Consider the following 18097-nt stretch of genomic DNA (forward strand, 5'->3'; position numbering starts at 1 on the left):
AGGTGTCCCTGCCCGTGGCAGGGGGTTGGAATTGGATGAGCTTAAGGTCCTTTCCAACACAAACCATCCTATGATTCTAATTTCACCAGTGAAAGGCCTGAGTAGGTTATAGTTTTCCAGAAACACGTCATTCTGCAGCCTAAAAAGTTCCTGCATGCCTGACTGAGCTGACCGAAGATATTAAAGCAAAACTGGTGGGACTCTTCTGCCCTCTTTGATATCCTGAGGCCTGTTTTCCTCAGATGAAGGATGCTCGGCGATAAGCATGTTGCTTTTCACTTTGAAGCAGGAAACAGCATCAAGGTTTTCCTATTTCTGGTGTTTTGGTTCATGTGCAGGGCGGGGGGGTGTTTCCATAAACTCTTTTAATCAGTTACAAAAGAAGCCCAGAAATTCCTGGGCACAGAGAAGCCTTTCAGCAAGAACCGTAATAACTGTCATTAAATAACTTGGATTTTGTTCTAGGAGAAAATAAAGACTAAAAGGTGTCCTCAGCCTTTTTGCCTGTTTACTAAAATCCTAACGTACCGCCTGCGCTATAAAAATCTGTTCACACTTTTTTTTGTACCCAGGTAGTGTTACAATCACATTCCCACCCTTTCCTGCAGTTCGTGCTGATGAGACATGGTGCAGTAAGTGTTGTGAGAATCACAGACGTCCTCTTATATTTGAAAGCTTCTCGCTCTGGTTTATGAGCATCTTTTCCTCAATTAAGTTGATGATGATTGTTTAGAACAGTTGATTTTGGCCAGATTCCAAACTATAGGTCTTAACACTGCACCATTTCCCAGTGGTCTCATTAATTACATGAGCTTGTAATAGCACCTAAAAGATTTGCAGTGAGAGTGTCACTTTTTTTTCCTTAGATTCAGTGCATCTTGTGCTTTCTAGCCTTGTACAGTAACAGATTTGAAGGTGTTTAACTGCTCACCCCCTTCATCAAACAAACCGACCACTTGCCCAAGCACGGCAAGATTTTCCAGTGATGAAAGGCTCAATCCTGAGATGAAATGGTTCTGTCCAAGTGCTTCCTTTGATTAGTGTCCAGACACATTTTATCTCACCTCAAAGTCTTTCAGCTGCTGCACTAACTTCCAGGCTACTTGGGCAAATACAGGTTGTCTTTCTGATTTCTGAATATCACAAATAAATAATAATTAGACTGCAGTTTTTCAAGGTGTATAAGAGAGTCTTGGTATGGAAGCACTCATGGAAGTGACAATAAGACATGTAGAGGTCTTAGCTGCCTTTTGAAATTCTTGGTTTGACTCTCCAACAGCAGGAATTAGCCAGATAGTAATATAAGGAAGGGACTTGCTTCTCGTCAGTGTCTCTTTGCCCTAGTTCTCAAAATAGAATGGGTTTTGTATCCATTGTTGGTTTTGTTCATGCATTGTAAGTCCATCCCTTTAAGACATATAATAAAACAATAAAATTAGATTTTACATCTGTAGTAGGAAATCCAGTTTCTATCAGCATCAGAATGCTCTTTTACAGTGAGAATTTTATGATTCAGCAGATTCAATGGTTTTTTGCATGCTCAATTAACTGCCTTTAATCTGGTTTTGGTGCTTCACTGTTGGTATAATAAGCAGATCAAATATAGTTTGAATGCTTGAATCAAAGTGAACGCCACTGATTTCAAACCATCCTCCCATTGTGTTCAGTTCTGTGATTCATTCTTTGGTATACTTTTATTCCTTAAAAGAAAATTGTCTTGTGCTGTGATGAAACATGAGAAATGCTTTCGGAGTAAAGTACTATAGGATTTTGCTTATTTAAATACCATCTGTTAGCTGTCCAGAGTCATCCTCCCTCACTGCAGTCATTCGTTCTGTTATCATTGCTTTCTGGTGATGGGAATTGTAGCTTCTCAGTGAAGCCCACAAATTTCTGTCACCTAACCCCTCCTTCTATTCCTAGGTGTAATTGGAAAGACTAATCTCTTGTTATTTATGGTGACATGCAAAGGAGAAAGATCCTTATACTCTGAGAAGTAGTAAAGTGAAGGTAGCAGCTGGGAAGGCCAGTTCTGGGTGCTGTGATTTTGTCAGTGAGCCCTTGCTCTTCTTTTAGAGCCTCTATGAGTAACGTTGTATGTTGTATGCCAAAATCTCAAATACTGACATGCTGTAGAAATTATTTTTAAGTTTGTTCTAACTTTCATAATTGGTCATATTTTTAATAGCACAAACTCCATTTTTACTTGCTTTAATTGTTCAGGTTCTTTCATGTGGGAAAGCTTTAAAAATACGCTCTTGCCAGACACTGTATGTGCAAGTTTGAACTTCTCCTGTTTTCTTCAGAGCTGTTTCCTCCTTGCTGTCATACACATGTGGGAACAAGTGCACTGTTGAGGAAGTTAAGTAATTTGGACTCTTTCAAACCTTTGATGACCTGAGCTGCAGTTTATATGAACATTAGTTGTTCATTTTAAATATCTGAATGCATTTGGCTCTCACATACTTAGAAGTGATGGATGGAAAATGAAGAGCAAGACTGTTCTTGCTGTTAGTAGGAGAGGTTTTTCAAGAAGTTACACAATACAAAGGTCTTGCCCTGATGCAGCTGAAGGAAAAATCCAGTGTGCCTTTTCAATATGCGACTTTCCTGCAGCTCCTCTTTCCAAAGGAATTTCTAGAGGGAAAGGAAGATGAGAAAATATAAGATCCTGACCTAATTTTTCTTTTTTTATAATGAGTAGGATGTGGACAATAGAAGTTTTCAATAATCTGCAGGATTTTATGCCCTCATGTCACAACTAGTAGGAGTCCTAAGGGTTACTGGGCAAATGTTCATTCACTTGGTCTGTTCCAATTAAGATGTCATGCAACTGCATACAAGCTATTGGGTTTTTCTCTGATTCTTGATGTACTTTGTATTCCCCAAAAGCACCCACAATATCTTACAAGGCTGTTGTCAAAGGATCTTTTAATGTTGATGAACTGCAAGGTTGCAGATAGTATGGCAGGAGGTTCATCTCTCTTAGTTCAGACATCCAGAGATCATTCATTACTTGTCTAAAGCAAAGCATCTTTTCTAAGATGGTGTTCAAACTTCTATGATCAGTGCAAAATCAAGACAGATCCCAAACCAGATCCACTCAGAAGGGCACTTCATCCTATCCTAAATTAGGTCATTTAGGTGCTGGGATGAACTGTGCTTCTGAGTGGATATGGTTTGGGATCTGTCTTGATTTTGCACTGATCATACAAGGAGTTTGGACACCATCTTAGACAAGATCCTCTGCTTTAGACAGGTAATGAATCTCATGCAGCATGCTCAACAAGGATTTCCATAGCATTACATGACACTAAGCTTATACCATCACAAACCTGAGAGATGCAATAGTAAGTAAAATGGAGAACAGAAAATGTTCTCAAAGGAAGGCAGGGAACCTGAATTCAGGAATTACAAATATGAGATTGATGAGCAAATGAAAAAAAGACCTGAATGTGGTTGAGGTTGTGACTTCTAGTCATCATCTCTGGAAAGATAACTTTCTAAATGCTTCCTAGGCCATTCCAGCTCTGTGTGACATTCCTCCAAAGTGCCAGAGACGGCTTTCTGATAACTGCAGCACAGCACTGCAGGGCAGCCCAGCTGAACCCTCACAGCACATGACTTTAACTTCCCTTCAGGCTTGCTTTCTGCAGCATGGAATGAGTAATCTCTTTAGATTTATATTTGCATATTGCTCTCTTTGGGCTTCTTTTGTAGTAAGTGTTTATGGTAGTTAATTATTAGTCAGTAATAACTGTATTTGTCTTTGCTCAAGCTGCAGATCTTCCCCTTCTTCAGAGGTGCAGAACATCAGAAGTCCTCTTTGGTCAGCAAGAAAGGAGCATCCAGGGGTCCTATTTAGACTAGAAAGGAAGTAAAATGTAGTAAAGTATGGCAAGCTAGTCAAATAAATCTGAAAGGGTATGAGCTTCTCTAAAGCTTGAAGAGTCTTTGCCAGCTACATATTGCTCTGATATTGCTTCGTGTGACATTTGTAGTAAGAAAAGCTTTGTGTTTCTTCAGTATCGGGCTATAAGTTAGTGATGTTGGTACAAGCAATAGGCACTCTAAGCTCTAAGCAGATCTAATTCCTGTTTCCACTAAAAAACTCATCCTGAGAGGTTAAAAGCAATAAAGTGTTTGTGGGAGGAGTGATGAATTCCTTCCCTGTTCAGTTTATATGTAACTGTTGAAATATAAACAGCTCTCTGGTGCACGAGCTCAGCAAGGAGGTGGGCTGCCGTCCCAGCGTGTTACTCAAACCAGTATAAGAGCTGGAATGAGTGGTGGATGTTTATCATTTCTGCAGATAATGGAGGGGGACCGTCTGAGCCTCCCTGCTCTATAAATTGCATTGTGTGTTGCTTTGACCCCGAGAGTATGAAGCTGTGTCTTGACTGTGAAGGTTTTAGACATCTTAACCTCAAGCAATATTGAGCACTAGTAACTGAGAACAGCTTTCTTGGAGGTGGCTATGTAGCAACCATTGGCAAATGCATTGAATGCTCATTTGCAGGCACTGTAATTTGAATATGATGTTCAGACTTCTAAGCTGTCTGCCCCTGCATCAAAAGAAAATGATTGCTCCTTTTAGTTGTAAATAAATTCATGTTTTAGTTGAGGACACTTGTGGAAGTGGAGAGCAGAAACAGCAATTTATTATTAGATCTGTCACTTTAAAATATGTTCCCACTTTGATTCTGCTTTGAAGCATTCTCCTTTGAAGCAGCATTAAAGTATTCAAATATGTACTAGTCCTAGCAGGGGGAGATTACAAGTTGTGACACTTTGTAACCTTATTTTTTATATTTTTGCATTTTTTTCCCAAGGAATTACTGTAAGTGATTTTATTATTGCTCGGAATAAAAGTGGGCATCCATTTACAACTGCATGAAGATGTTTGCACAGTGACTGGGGGGAAGGGGGAAGCATTTTGGGTGTATATTTGAAGCAGAAATTAGTTTGTATAATTAATTACACCCCACTTTGTCGTGCAGCTCATGAAGCTTCCGTCTAGCAATTTTTAGAGTATTTCTTACAAAGGCTTATACATACCTTGTTATTTTCAAGTTTGCTCCTAATTGCAAGGTATGCAGCACACATTGTAAGCTACAAAAGTGGTGTTAGTTTTCATGCTGTTTGTGCTTCATGTAAATTACTGTCAGAAAAACCTCTACAGTCAAGTAAAAATCGCTGGGTCGCTCAGACACCTTTCTTTTGCTGATGTGTTCTTATAGGCTAGAAAAACAATGTAATTAGATCAACGTCTCATGAAGATAAGAGGAGGAAAAATGTCCTTGCCTAATATGCCTTATGGAGTAAAATGCACTTGGAAATTGTGAAACGCTTATGAAATTCATGGGCTTTATGATGTGATTTCTGTCTTGGCCCTGTCCATCTGCATCATGGACCCACTCCGGTTCCGATCTTAGCGTGGTTTCTGGCTCTGGCAAGGCTTTGAGCAGGGCCAAGAGGAGAGGCTGGGAGCGAGTACAGCACTGAGCAGCACACAACCAATTCCTTTGAATTGTATGGCTGTTGGGTTGAAGATAAGTAAATGAATTCACCAACCTTTGCTGGCAGCATTTACTGTTTCAAATGCCTGTGACTGAATTTCCCATATGCTGCTCTGCTCACAGGCATTGATTTACAGTTGATCACTGTTGTCTTTCAGTGATCAGAACATGCTAGCTTCATGTGTTTAACTCTTGAGAGATAAAATGAGTCTTTTCTTTCAGGAACTTCTGTAAAATGTTTTTAAACACATACTAGTCTAATATCTTATTCCAGAAATTAAAGAGGAAAAATTTCTGTGTGTGTTACAGTAAGCTGGAAGGTAGTAGGTAGGACCAGAAATCAAACCCACAAGACCCACTGCATGAGAAGTCATGTCCTTTCATCTCAAGATCTGTACCTGCAAAGCAGCAGTATCACTGATTCCTGCTCTGTCATGTTTTGGCAATCAGAGGCTGTGTGATAGTACTGAATCTTTAGCAAAATGGGATTTGTATCATGTTCCTGGCTTCTGTGTTCTGTGAGAGTTGTTCACCCCCAAAATAAAGAGGTGCATCAGCACAGTCTTGTTTTTCATACGCCTTAAACAATATCACTGAAGTCATATTTTACTTGGTTCAGAGGCTAAAAACATGCAGACCTAATTCCGAAGTCAACTAATTTTAAATGGCAGTTGAGGAAGAACATTAGCAAGGCAGAATGCTATTTAATAATAAGAAAAGCAGGCTTTCGAAAGTTACAAAGTAATCAGATGTCAACTTAGGAATGCTTTTTAAAGAGGGTAGAAGAAAAGATGCCATACCTAATGAACATCTGTGAAAAATAATGCACTTTATATGTAGGGGGAATCAATATTCATCTGTTTTCTTCTCCCTGCATTTTATAAAAATTCTTTCAAGCTTTTGCGTTGAATCTTTAAGACAAGGCAAATATGAATAAAAAAGAAAAAGCAATCTATTGTAGTAACACAGATATTATATTACAGTAATGTGAATGCTAGACTACAAACAAGCCTACAAATGTAGGCACTGTTAGAAGAGGCTAACGAAGCATTAGCACATCTATTGGTGTGTAGAGACCATAAACTCTTAACTGCATCCTCTGATAACCCACACAAAATTAGATTTCCAAAGAATGTGATGTCAGTATGTCCCAGGTGAAACTACCACGGTCCCAGGAAAGGACATAATGCATTTGCTAGCAAACACAAGCAAAAATGAAATGCTTTATTAAGCTCTAACTTCTGGTAAGAAACTGTTACTTTTATGCTTGTAAGAGTATGTTCTTAATGGGGAAAACCAACTCAAAAGAAAAGGTTTACCGTTATGGTTTGGTGTGTAATATATTAGTTTTATTTGTTTTACAGAAGTGAAGATGCAGTCAACCAAATGGCTGTTACTCCTTTCCCGTTACCTTCCAGCTCCCCCTCTTCAATTGAGGTAAGGTTTGTGGGTTGTTTTTGTTTTAACTAGGGATTGCTAAATTAGGTAGATTCATCATAAGTTGCAGTTCATTATAAATTTAAACACCTTGTCTAATTAAACCCTGAATCATAAAACGCATTGGGTAGGAACTTGACCTAATAGGCATATTTTCCCCGGTCTCTTTTTATTGATCTCATCATTACTGAAAGGGCTGGCATGGCATTAACAACAGGTATTAAACAGGTTATTGCTGTACAGGAGGACGAAAGTCTCCAAATAAAAACCTTGCCATCTCCTATCCTGCTCCTTTTTCAGCTGGTTAGATCTGTAAGGTCCCTTCCAACTCAAACCATTCTCTGATTCTGTGATTCCTGCTCATTTTCTTCCTGTAGGAGCAGACAAGGGCTATTTAAGCAGTGTATGCTACACAGTGTTGTAGCATACAATCTTCCAGTGCAAAAACTTCCTTAATGTGGTAACATTACCAGTGTTTTTCTTCATTATAGTTGCTCTCAGCCCCAGTGCAGACTGATTGCTCTCTTGTGCACCATGAATCCCTGCAGTGTCACCACATTGTTATCATTTTGACATCTCGATATGGTGTAACTAAATTTTCTAGATTAAGTGCATGGTTGGCCTTGCTGTTGCTTTTTAATTCTATTTCTATCTGTGCTAATAAAGCAAAATATGTTTTATAATTCAATTGGGGTTTGCTCTTGCCTTGAATTGATAAATTGACGTGCATTGAACTCCTGGTATTTCAATAAGCAACGGTCCATGGTAGGTAATCTGGATGAATCCCCTGTTCTCACGCTTGCTGTTGCTTGCTGTATTATATTTCCACTGACGGCTACTTCCACACAAGCATAGCGCTGTGCAGTGCAAGAGCTGCTTAGTTTTTGTTTGGATCTGAGCTATTTTTGGACAGTGCCTTGGCTTCTCCTTCTCTCCTCCATATAAAAGCAGAATGCCCCAGGTGCAGCTGGTGGATCACAAATTACTCTACAGTTTACAGAGCCCAAGTTCATTTCACTTTTGTTGACTCTTTAATACCTGACTGTAATTAGAATCTACCACCATGTGGAAACCAAAGAGCTCAGCCTCATATGCAGTGTTTGCTTTTAGAGGTAGATGCTTGTGAGATGAGTTTCATGCATTAATGGCAAGCTCTTAACTATTTATGTTGTGTCTGTTTTATGAGTAAGTGCAGTTTATTACTTATAGCTGGTATCTTCTTATTATAAAATAAAAGTAACCAAGAGGTGCTGTCATTGCATAGAACTTTACATTGCTTTCCTTTTTCAATTGTTCCTGTCTTTAAACAAAGCAAAACAAAACTTTGCATTATATCTCAAAATTATATCTTAAAATACCTTTGAAATACCAAAGAAGTATTCAATCTTGTGTGTAACAAGATTAATTGTGTTAATTTTCTTCATCTTATCACTTTATCTTCATTAAGGTATTTTAATGTGGAAAGTGAGAAGCAGTAAATATGCCTTCAAACAGGGTCTGGTTTCATTGCATGGCATTACAAGACAGGATAAGACTATGTATGTTGTGGTGTAATATTGTGGGCAAGCCACCAGAAGCAATGTATATTAAATGCTAATTACTGTAAAATATCTGTTTAAAAAGATTTCATTCATCAGAAAGCCACAGAATGAGATATTTGTTGCAATACTGAAGAGCCTTTGTACAACTGCAGAGATACTTCACCTGCTCAAGTGGTAGTTGAGACATTTGTGTAATTCTCATTGTGCACTTAAATGTAAAATGTCTAATAAAGATTCAGAAATCGTTTTGCTTCTAGGACCAAAGATCTTGGAGTTTGATTTGATTTGTCCGTTTCGCTTTGCGAGAGAGAACAGCTCCAATTTTGGCTCAAATGCTTAAGTGTATTAAAACTGTTTCAAAATAAAGTAAATCAAAATTAGAGATCAAAAATCTGTTCAGATTCAGGACCTGGTTGGTTTAAAAATGGGAAGGAGGATGAACACAGTAAATTTTGCATGTAACCAAATTACTGATACTTTAACTTTTAAATTCTAGCTGAATTCTAGATGCCATTTTCTATCTATCTTAACTTTAATTGTCAGTATGGGAAGGAAATAATTTTTCTTGCAAGCGTATGCTTCTTAAATATATGCTAGTTATTCTCTAGAGAAAATACCAGAAAAATCAGACAAGCTTTTCTACTTAGTATGGTATTATTTCATGTTTCAAGGGCCATGTTTTGTGGGGAATACTCTATAGAAATAGAAAAACTTCATACAGGAGGAAGTTCTTGGAGCACATCTTGGTGAAAATACTTATATCTTTGGGGCCATTACCTTCATTTGCTGGTTCTCCAGTAGTTATCATTGAATGCAGTCTACTCACGGTAATGTACAGAAGTACCTGAATCCTCAGGCTACATTTGCACTTCAAGTTGAGGATTGTGCTCCAGTGCTGGCTTAAGCCTGCTGAGCTTCAGCTTTCCTGGTTCCTCCAGGGTGGAGGAATAAGTCCTGTTCAGATTGTATGAAGGAACCTGGGCTTCCTTTAACAGCCTGAGACCCTCCCTCCCAAAAGAAGTCTGGAGAAGACCTCTTAATACAAACTCAGCAGCTTTCACAGTTGATAGGGATTAGTCTGGCCTTGAAAGCTGACCAAAATCTGCACCTAAATGCTAATATTGGACTACCTCATGGTACTTTGGGCTGGCCTTGTGGAGACCACGGTCTGTCTGTCAAAACTTGTATCACTTATCTGTCTCCTGACATTAGGATGCTTTAATCGTGGCTCTTTTTACTTTTTCATGCTGCTACTTGTTTAGAAAACTAAAAGAAAAGGTAAAAACTTCCAGTTTTTTTCTTTAGCTATTATGTGAGGTCGTAGCTCTGTTTAAAAACTGTTATCAATCCTTTCTACCAGGATCATGGTGGCACTGAACCTGCAAGCAGCGAAGAAGACCCAAGCTTGGAAGTTGTCATGAAAAGCTTGACTGAAGAGGAATCCAGCAAAGCTGTAAGTGACTCAAAGTGGTATTTAATGATAATTAGAGCTTAGAAATAGAGGCTCATTGGCTTGATTTGTTTTCTCTCCACCTTTGTGTTGGAGTATTACAACACACTATTGTCAAATAATATCTAGTGCATGTAAAAGCAAAATCAAGGTCTTAGCTTTAAACACATAGACTGTTTTCATGCACTAAACAGTCAGTATAATTTGTTAAAATGTTGAAAGAAGAGCTTTTTTGTAACATTTTGACCCTCTCTTGAATACTTTCTCAGTGAGGGAATTGTTTCCACTCTTGCCAACCGTGTGTGACAAACTTCAGAAGACAGCATGGTCTGTAAATCACATTCTTATTTATATTCATAGCTGCATAAATTCTAAGGCTAAAATGTCTATTATCATAATCTAGTCTTGCCTCCTGAGTAACATAGCTATAGAGTTACTCTCAGTAGTTTCTACATCAAGCCCATAACTTTTGGTTTAATGTGGTACTGTCAGTGTGCACTGTAATAAATACAGAACTTCTCATTGATACAGATGGAGTTTTTTGTTGTTTAATATGTCAGGACTGTGAATTATTGAAATTTGAAAGTCTTTCAGGGTACAGCTCCAATCTCTCTTTTTTGGACTCTATGTTAAAAGTTCTAAATGGAAATCTACTAAACATGCTGAAGAGTGACTAACCTAGAGGTACATCAAATTTGCTGAGGCAGTTTTTTTGTCCAGCAGCCTACTCCTATTACAAGGAGTGTGTTGACTGGCACATTTCTGGATTTATTTTTTTAGATATCCTCTTCATTCTCCATCATATCTTTTGCAAAGTGTGTCCTGGGTTTTGCAAATATTAATTGAATATACATAATGTTCTATAGCTAAAGTGTTTAATGAGTCTATGAACTCCAGGAGTTAGGAAGTGTCACATGCTTTCAAGCATCAGAATTAACCACCCCCATAAACTGGATCTGTTTGTCTTCCTAATGGATTACCAAAAAGTTGGACTATTTGTATTTGGTAGCCTTGTGCAGAATCCTCCTTTGATGCACTGGAATATAAATGAATCAGAGTATTATTGTATGTATTTGCAGGTGTATTTCACCTGGTTTTATTGCTGTTCTTGTTCAACTTGGCAAGAAACTTTTGAGGTAACAAGGTAATATGAAAAATTGCTCAGATACTAAGGTGGATAAAGTTCTATAAAATGAATTGTACAGTTTCCTGGTGTAGGATATTGTGCTGTGCAGCTTTCTGAAAGGTATTAAAGGAAGTGCAAGTTTAATGGGGAAAAAGAAGAAAACTTGCAGTGATCTAAGATAGGTGTGGAGAGAAGATGCTGCTGGAACAACGAGGAACCTGGCATATATTGGCAGCTTCTTTTGAAACTTGAAGCAAGAAAGAAGGGAACTGTGGAGCCAAAAGATAGAAATTACAATATTTTAGACAGTATTTTAGACTGAAAGGTGAAAAAAAAGATGAGGTTTTGGTAGTAAGAGTTGTCAAGAACAGAGCAATGGCAGAAGGATAAGAGAAGACAAAGGCAGGGATTTGTTGAGAGCCTCTGGGCTAGGAGAACATCACTGTAGTACTTAGTTTTTCTTTCCCACTATCCATACCAAGTTTTCTCATCTTTCCACTGAAATTGTTCATGTAACAGCAGCTGGCTGCTACAATTTACGTTTTATCTTTGGAATTTAAAACGCTCCATCCAGCATTATATCCAGTATTATTATCCCTGCTGTGGCACAGAGGGGAAATGACCTGTCCTGGGTCATTGGTGAGACCAGGAGGCAATGAGTGTGTCACTTCCCTGGCTGCAGCAAACCCTGCCTTCATTCAATGGCTGTTTACTTAGAGGTGACTCACTGATTTTTCCATTAGATAGACAGATGCTGAAAAGTTAAGAGCTAGGGGGTAGATTTAGGAAGGAATTGGAATGCCTATAGATCCAACTGCTCATTCTATCATGCCTTCGGTTGAGCCAACCCTTGATTTAGAGGCATAAATGGATGAAAAAGAGTGGCAAAAGCCAGTTTTCATAATTGTAAGAGTTTGCTTTCAATCAGGATTTTAAAACAACATGGCAAATACTGCTAAGTGTGTCTTATTTTTGTAAATGCTGGTGGTTGGGATTGGTCCTTCTGACCAGAAGGAAATGTTGTCTGTTCTCACGTTGGTATTAAGACTTCAACACTGCAGCGCAGCACAAGACAGCTCATTATTTTGAAGAAAGATTTCTCTTGCAGTCTTTTAGTGACAGTTGGGGCAAAAGAAAACAGTGCCTTGTTTTTCATAGCACTATGGTTGCTGCTAAAGCCTAATGCTACTTCACCGTTGTTACTGAATTTCTCAGTCATGTGTCAGGAGAAATCAGGAATGTTAAAGTCAACAAGTAAGATCAAGTTCACTGAGTAAATAAAAAGTATGTGCTTATCAGCAGAGATCTTCCACGAGTATGCACAGCTCAAAACATGGGCAGGATGTCTGGCCAAGTGACAGCTGTAATAAAAAGAGAAATTAAAATTTCACATCATTCTGTATTCACTTGTTGCTGATAAATGTGTCAGTCTCTCCCAAGATACTTTTTGTTGTCACTTCATCACTTTCAAAAGTATAAAGTTATAGAATGGATATCATTGTAGACTTGGATGATAAGAAAAGGGAAAGAAAACAACTTTAATTCCGAACTGGAGCCAGTGGAAGTGTTAGGCAGAGTCTGCGTACTGAGGTTTGAGGTGGCCTGGTAGGAGGTCATGGGTTTCTGAGGACTGTAGCTGTCTTGCTTTCCCAAAGGTATTGTTGGAAAAGAATTGATATATGGAACTTTGAGATGTTCTCAAAACTTTTAACTTTACAAAAGTGAAAATGGCTTGAGCAGTCATCATGTGTGCTCTGAAGCACACACTTTGCATCTTAGTGTCCTGGCAGAGCATGTACATAATTCAGCGTCCTGTAGGTGGGATAATTAAAATGATGTTTGGTATGTGAGAATGGATTCATTTTCCTTAAAAGATTTGAACTTGGAATGGATCTGTCTTTACCACAAACAGAAAACCTGTCCTTAAAACACTGGTGAAGAGGAGTGGCTTTGTGAAAATGCTTTTGGATGCAGTTGAGGGAATTGAATTAGATTAAACCAGTCGGGTCGCAGGCTTATGACAAATGCTGAGTGTACAGTTCAGTGCTGGAGGGGCTGGAAATCCTTATATTTTGTTTAGGTACCTCTAGCATAGTCTGAATTAAATGGAGATTAGAGAGATTTAAAGGTGGTGCTTGCTGCTTACTTGATGTGCAAGATGAAGTTTCAGATTTTAGTCACATATCAGAATGAAAAAGGGAAGTATGAAATAATTTTTCATGGCTTACTAAAACAATCTCTTATAAAATGACAAAGCAATCCTGCTATTTCTCCCCTGACACCACTGATAATACAATGAGATCACCACTTCATCTTTTTTTTCTTGTTATCCATTTGGATAATAGTAGTATAGTTACAGCAAGCTGGGGAAAAACATAGAAAGTAAAAAATGGAGGGGTAAAAAAGTAAGCCTGTGAGGCTAGGCATGATTTAACATTAAAATACTCCAGGAAACAAGGGCAGCGTTTTCAAGCTTGGTTAACTGGAATTTTATTTCCTTTTTAATATATGGATTGCCATCTTATTTAGAAGTTCTTTCAAGATGCAACAGAATATCCCTGTTGTCTTTTGAAGCTGGTGCTCAGTTTTTCTGAAATCTAGGTTGTTTTATCAGGTTTTTTAACATGGGATAAGATAACCGACACTGTGATCAAAGCAGCCTAAGTTTGGCTAAGAGCTAACAAGGGGAGGACACTGTAACTGTCTGGAAGTAGTTGTAGAAGTAGAAGTTAACAATGTTTTGCAGTGTATTGCAAGGATAGGGAAAGAAATTAGAATATAGATTGAGCCCATGATTAAAGTGCAATTGTTTGAGATATTTATGAGACTGAATGATGCATTTTGAGCAGTTTCTTTATTTAAGAAAGCATGGTCATTGCTGCTGAGGACTACCAAGAAAGCAAGAGGGAAGGAGAGAAGAGATGACTTTGAACCCCTTCCTGCTATAGGCACCAAAGGGTCTGTACAGCTACCTGTGTGCTAGAGGCTCAGCACATTGGTTCCTGCATGTTTCCACACAGCATGGGAATTGCTGTCCTAGAAATCCAGACGACACACTTCCTTCTTCTTTAGAGGTTCATATTGCTCAGAAGCAATATAGACCACATATGATAATCTCCTCTCCCAAAATCCCTTCCTTACATTTTACGACTTCAAAACTATTGGTTGTGTTTTTAAAAATTCCTTATATTCCCTGTATTCTCACTAGCTTTTCCTCTTTCAGGCTCAGCCTGGAGAAGAGAAGGCTGTCTCTTATTGTGCCCTTTGAATACCTTCAGGGGGCCTACAAGAAATCTGGAGAGGGACTATTTACAAGGGCCTGTAAGGACAGGACAAGCGGAATGGCTTTAACCTGTCAGAGGGGAGATTGAGATGAGCTCTGAGGCAGAAGCTCTTCCCTGTGAGGGTGCTGAGGTGCTGGCACAGGGTGCCCAGAGAAGCTGTGGCTGCCCCATCCCTGGCAGTGGTCAAGGCCAGGTTGGACACAGGGGCTTGGAGCAACCTGCTCTAGTGGAAGGTGTCCCTGCCCGTGGCAGGGGGTTGGAACTGGATGAGCTTTAAGCTCCCTTCAACACAAACCAGTCTGGGATTCTATGATTCTGGGCTTCGGTTTTGTGTTGTGCTACAAATGTACTTACATGAAGAAACATCACTGCATATGCCTAGAAACACCATTTTGAGGTTTGGAAGGTATTTTATTTCAGCTAATGAGACATTTACAATACATCTCATTTTCCTTTTTGACTTTTTAGGATGTGAAATGTAAAGCTGACAAACCACTAGTGGCAGATCAGCAGGAAATGGAGGAGCAGCTTCCTGAAAATGTATGTGTGTTTGTGTTAACCAAAAAGGGGAGAGGTTCTGGGGCTTGATCCACTTGAAGAATGAGTGATTTATTGGGGGAAGAGGATAACTGGGGAGACCTATGTTATTTGGTATGAGAGGAACAAGTGAAAAAGCTGATGTTCTGTCCCTACTTCCTTCATGAGCATTTCTGGAAGCGCAGTTGTCCAGTCACCCTGATTTTCCATTTATTGATGAAGAGAATATTTTCAGTTAATCTGAAAATATTTGTTGCTTGTTTCCCTTCTATTGACTAGTGGATTTGGTAAGGTACAATAATCAACAAGTAAGGATAATGTCCACATAACGTGCCTTTCTATGATTGATCTTTTCTGCCTCTGCTTTGCTTTTAGGTCCTCAATCAGATCAAACAATCCAAATCTTCCACAAAAATACCAGTCAACTTACAGGAGATACCCTTGGAGCCAGCACCTACTTATCTTTCTCCAGAGGCAGAAGTCACCAGCCGTAGTATGAACCAGTTATTTTTTCCACCAGCATATAGTGTATATTTAGTCCCCTTATCCAGGATGGATTTTTCCCCAGATAACTTTCGCTGAGGCTTTTTCTTTGAACATCCAATGACCTATTTAAAGTTATTTTACAAAGTGTTTGTATTTTTCTCTCATTTTATGATTTTGGAGAGCTTGAAGGTGTCTTTGCTTGTTTTTGTTGACTTTTATGTACAAAGGCATTTTTCCTCTTTTGAACTAAAATAGAAGGAAAGGCAATCTGGGACATCCTGTCCATTCCGTGGTGCTGGAGCACGGTCTTGCCTGTCCTGAATGGAATATACCCTGCCATTGTGATCTGAATTGTATAGGTTACAACTGAATTAGATGTCCTCCCAGACATTTGCTCTGAACATTACTCCCAGAACTCAAGTTATGCTGATTTAGAGACTTTAGAAATGACTGAGAGTAGTTTTGTAGTTCAATTTAAATTGGTAAAAATGAAGAGCAAAATACAAGAGCTTAATTAGTTGCTCTCATACGATTCCTTTGATGGTTTTCATTTTCTCATTGAATAGTGTGACCTATTTCTTTGCCTTTTCGTGTTCTCAGGAATCTTCCCACCTCCATTGCCTCTGGATCCAGCGACGTGCCCTATAGTTCCAGGGCAGGAGATGACTATAGAGATATCTAAGGGCCGGTCAGGCCTGGGTCTCAGCATCGTTGGCGGGAAAGACACTCCACTGGTGAGTTTCTGTTAAACTAATATTTACTGTCTCTGCTAATAGGAGACAGAAAAGCCCACAGAAACTAATGATGCCATTAATCTGTAATTGCTTTAATGAATTGTTTGCTACAGGGAGAAGAAACCAGCAACTACAATCTCCAATAACAAATTGATAAATTTGCCTTCTATCAGATCAGTTGTTTTCTGTTCTCTTTAAATTGAGAGGTTTCTGTTTCAGTAGAGCTTTCTGCTATGGCCAATTTACAATTATGTATTCTTTTGTAACCATTGTGAATTAAGAGTTTCCAGCAGGTAAGTTACCAGAATGGTTGGACTAGAGATTAATGCCACAGAGGTAGAGCTACTTCAGCAAGGTTAACACCTCTGTCTTGAGAGCATAAGTGCTTAGTAGCTGTTTAAACAAACTGTGATTTATCTGCCTGCCAGCAAAAGCCCTTGCTGTACAGAGGTAAACCAAAGGTAATCTTTTATTGTTTTCTGTGTCTTTTTGCTAAATCTTGATCTTGGCTATGCTGTTTTTTAAAAAATTATCTTCAGCTAAATCGAAAGGTATCAGTCCAAGTGTAAACCCAGCACATTAGTTGTGCTAAACCCTTCTCTGCCTCCGCTGTTGCTGTTTCCACTCCACTTTCCATTTAAGAGATGCTATGTTACAGTATAACAGAATGTCAGGTCGTTTTTTTGAAATGTCAAATTCAGTTCTCTCAGTAAACAAGTCTGCTGCAGAGGTGTCCTTACTGGGTTCTCCTGAATCCCCTGTCACAGAGACACATAAGGCAACAGAGCTGCTCTGTTGCATACAGTTGTTCCCAAAAATATCATAGTGGTGCATCATTAAACACTGAAGTACTGTGAGTGTCAGCAGATAGAAGCAGTTGCAGTGTAGTAATCTTTTTTCCAGACCAAGAAAAAAGAAGGAAAAAAACTCAAGGAAGTTGAAAGAAAAAAGAAAGTTTTGTTTTGCAAAGTGTAGGCTGTACCTTTTACAGTATTAGGGCTGAAAATGGAAAAGGTTCAGCTTTTAGTCCCGTTTATCCAAGTCTCTGATTGTGTGGAGTTTGGATGAAGTGCTGTTTCACATAAAGATAGATCTAAGTTATGCTGAAGGTTTAAATCAGTCTAAAAGGTTTTCACTTTGTCCAGCCATGTGCTGTTTTGTACCCAGTCCTTTTTTAGTCAAGCTCCTCAGTGTTGAGTAAATTCAAATAAGAAGTTCAACGTTTGTAGTCATCTCTCTGCTTTTTCATTTAACTGGAATTTGGAAATAATACATGGCAGTCTGTCAGATGCAATCTGGTAGATGTCTTTCATGAAATTTTAATATAAATAAATGAAAATTATAAATATCTGCTTTACATTGCAGATGAGAAAAATACAAAGGATTTTATTCTTTACATGGAGTAAATGGTTTTGGTTAAGTGTTATACTTTCATTAGTTTGTTCACTAAAGCGTCCTCCTAGGAATTAACCTGAAAAATCTATGCACTTGATTGAAGTAACTGAAATTCATGGAGGAGGGAGGTTGGACTTCCCACATTTCTGATCCTCACATTACAGGACTTACCAAAATGAGTCCCTGTTTCTTTTCATATTTCTGAATCTGCTCATTCAAATCCAAGCAATATTGTTTCATAGGAAACAAGTTGCTTTTGTGAGACCACAGTCTAATCTGATCATTTACTATGTGCAGAGACCCTCTCTGGGATTCTCCACAACTTTCTTAGCCAAAATGGTGCATGGAAGTGCTTCTCCTCAAAGCAGGTACTCAGGGTTGTGTCTCAAGCTGGTGGGGTCATCATAGCTCTGTCTACTGTGTGCTAATCATCTCCCTCAAATTATTTTGATGCCCTTCTTTTTCGCCATGAAGTTAGAAAACCTTTTGTTAAAGAGTTGAAATGAAGTTCATGTAACATAATAAGAGTAAAAGAAAATACTGCTCAGGACTGTAGGAAAGCTTCTGTCTTTCTGAGTTTCATGGGTT

The 18097-nt window shown here is 38.7% G+C and overlaps 1 protein-coding gene across 4 annotated transcripts in view; it reads left to right on the forward strand.

Annotated features, from left to right (window-relative positions):
• Positions 1–18097, forward strand: part of PATJ (PATJ crumbs cell polarity complex component) — a 160320-nt gene that overhangs the window by 107834 nt on the left and 34389 nt on the right. For all 4 annotated transcript variants that reach the window (XM_030494986.1, XM_030494987.1, XM_030494985.1 and 1 more), the window contains 5 exons: positions 6884–6956; positions 9858–9950; positions 14826–14897; positions 15270–15387; positions 15981–16114. In XM_030494986.1, coding sequence (XP_030350846.1) covers positions 6884–6956; positions 9858–9950; positions 14826–14897; positions 15270–15387; positions 15981–16114 — 490 coding nt within the window. The remainder of the gene's footprint in view (positions 1–6883; positions 6957–9857; positions 9951–14825; positions 14898–15269; positions 15388–15980; positions 16115–18097) is intronic.

Source organism: Strigops habroptila, chromosome 8 (assembly GCF_004027225.2).
Source record: "Strigops habroptila isolate Jane chromosome 8, bStrHab1.2.pri, whole genome shotgun sequence".
Lineage (NCBI taxonomy): Eukaryota > Metazoa > Chordata > Aves > Psittaciformes > Psittacidae > Strigops > Strigops habroptila.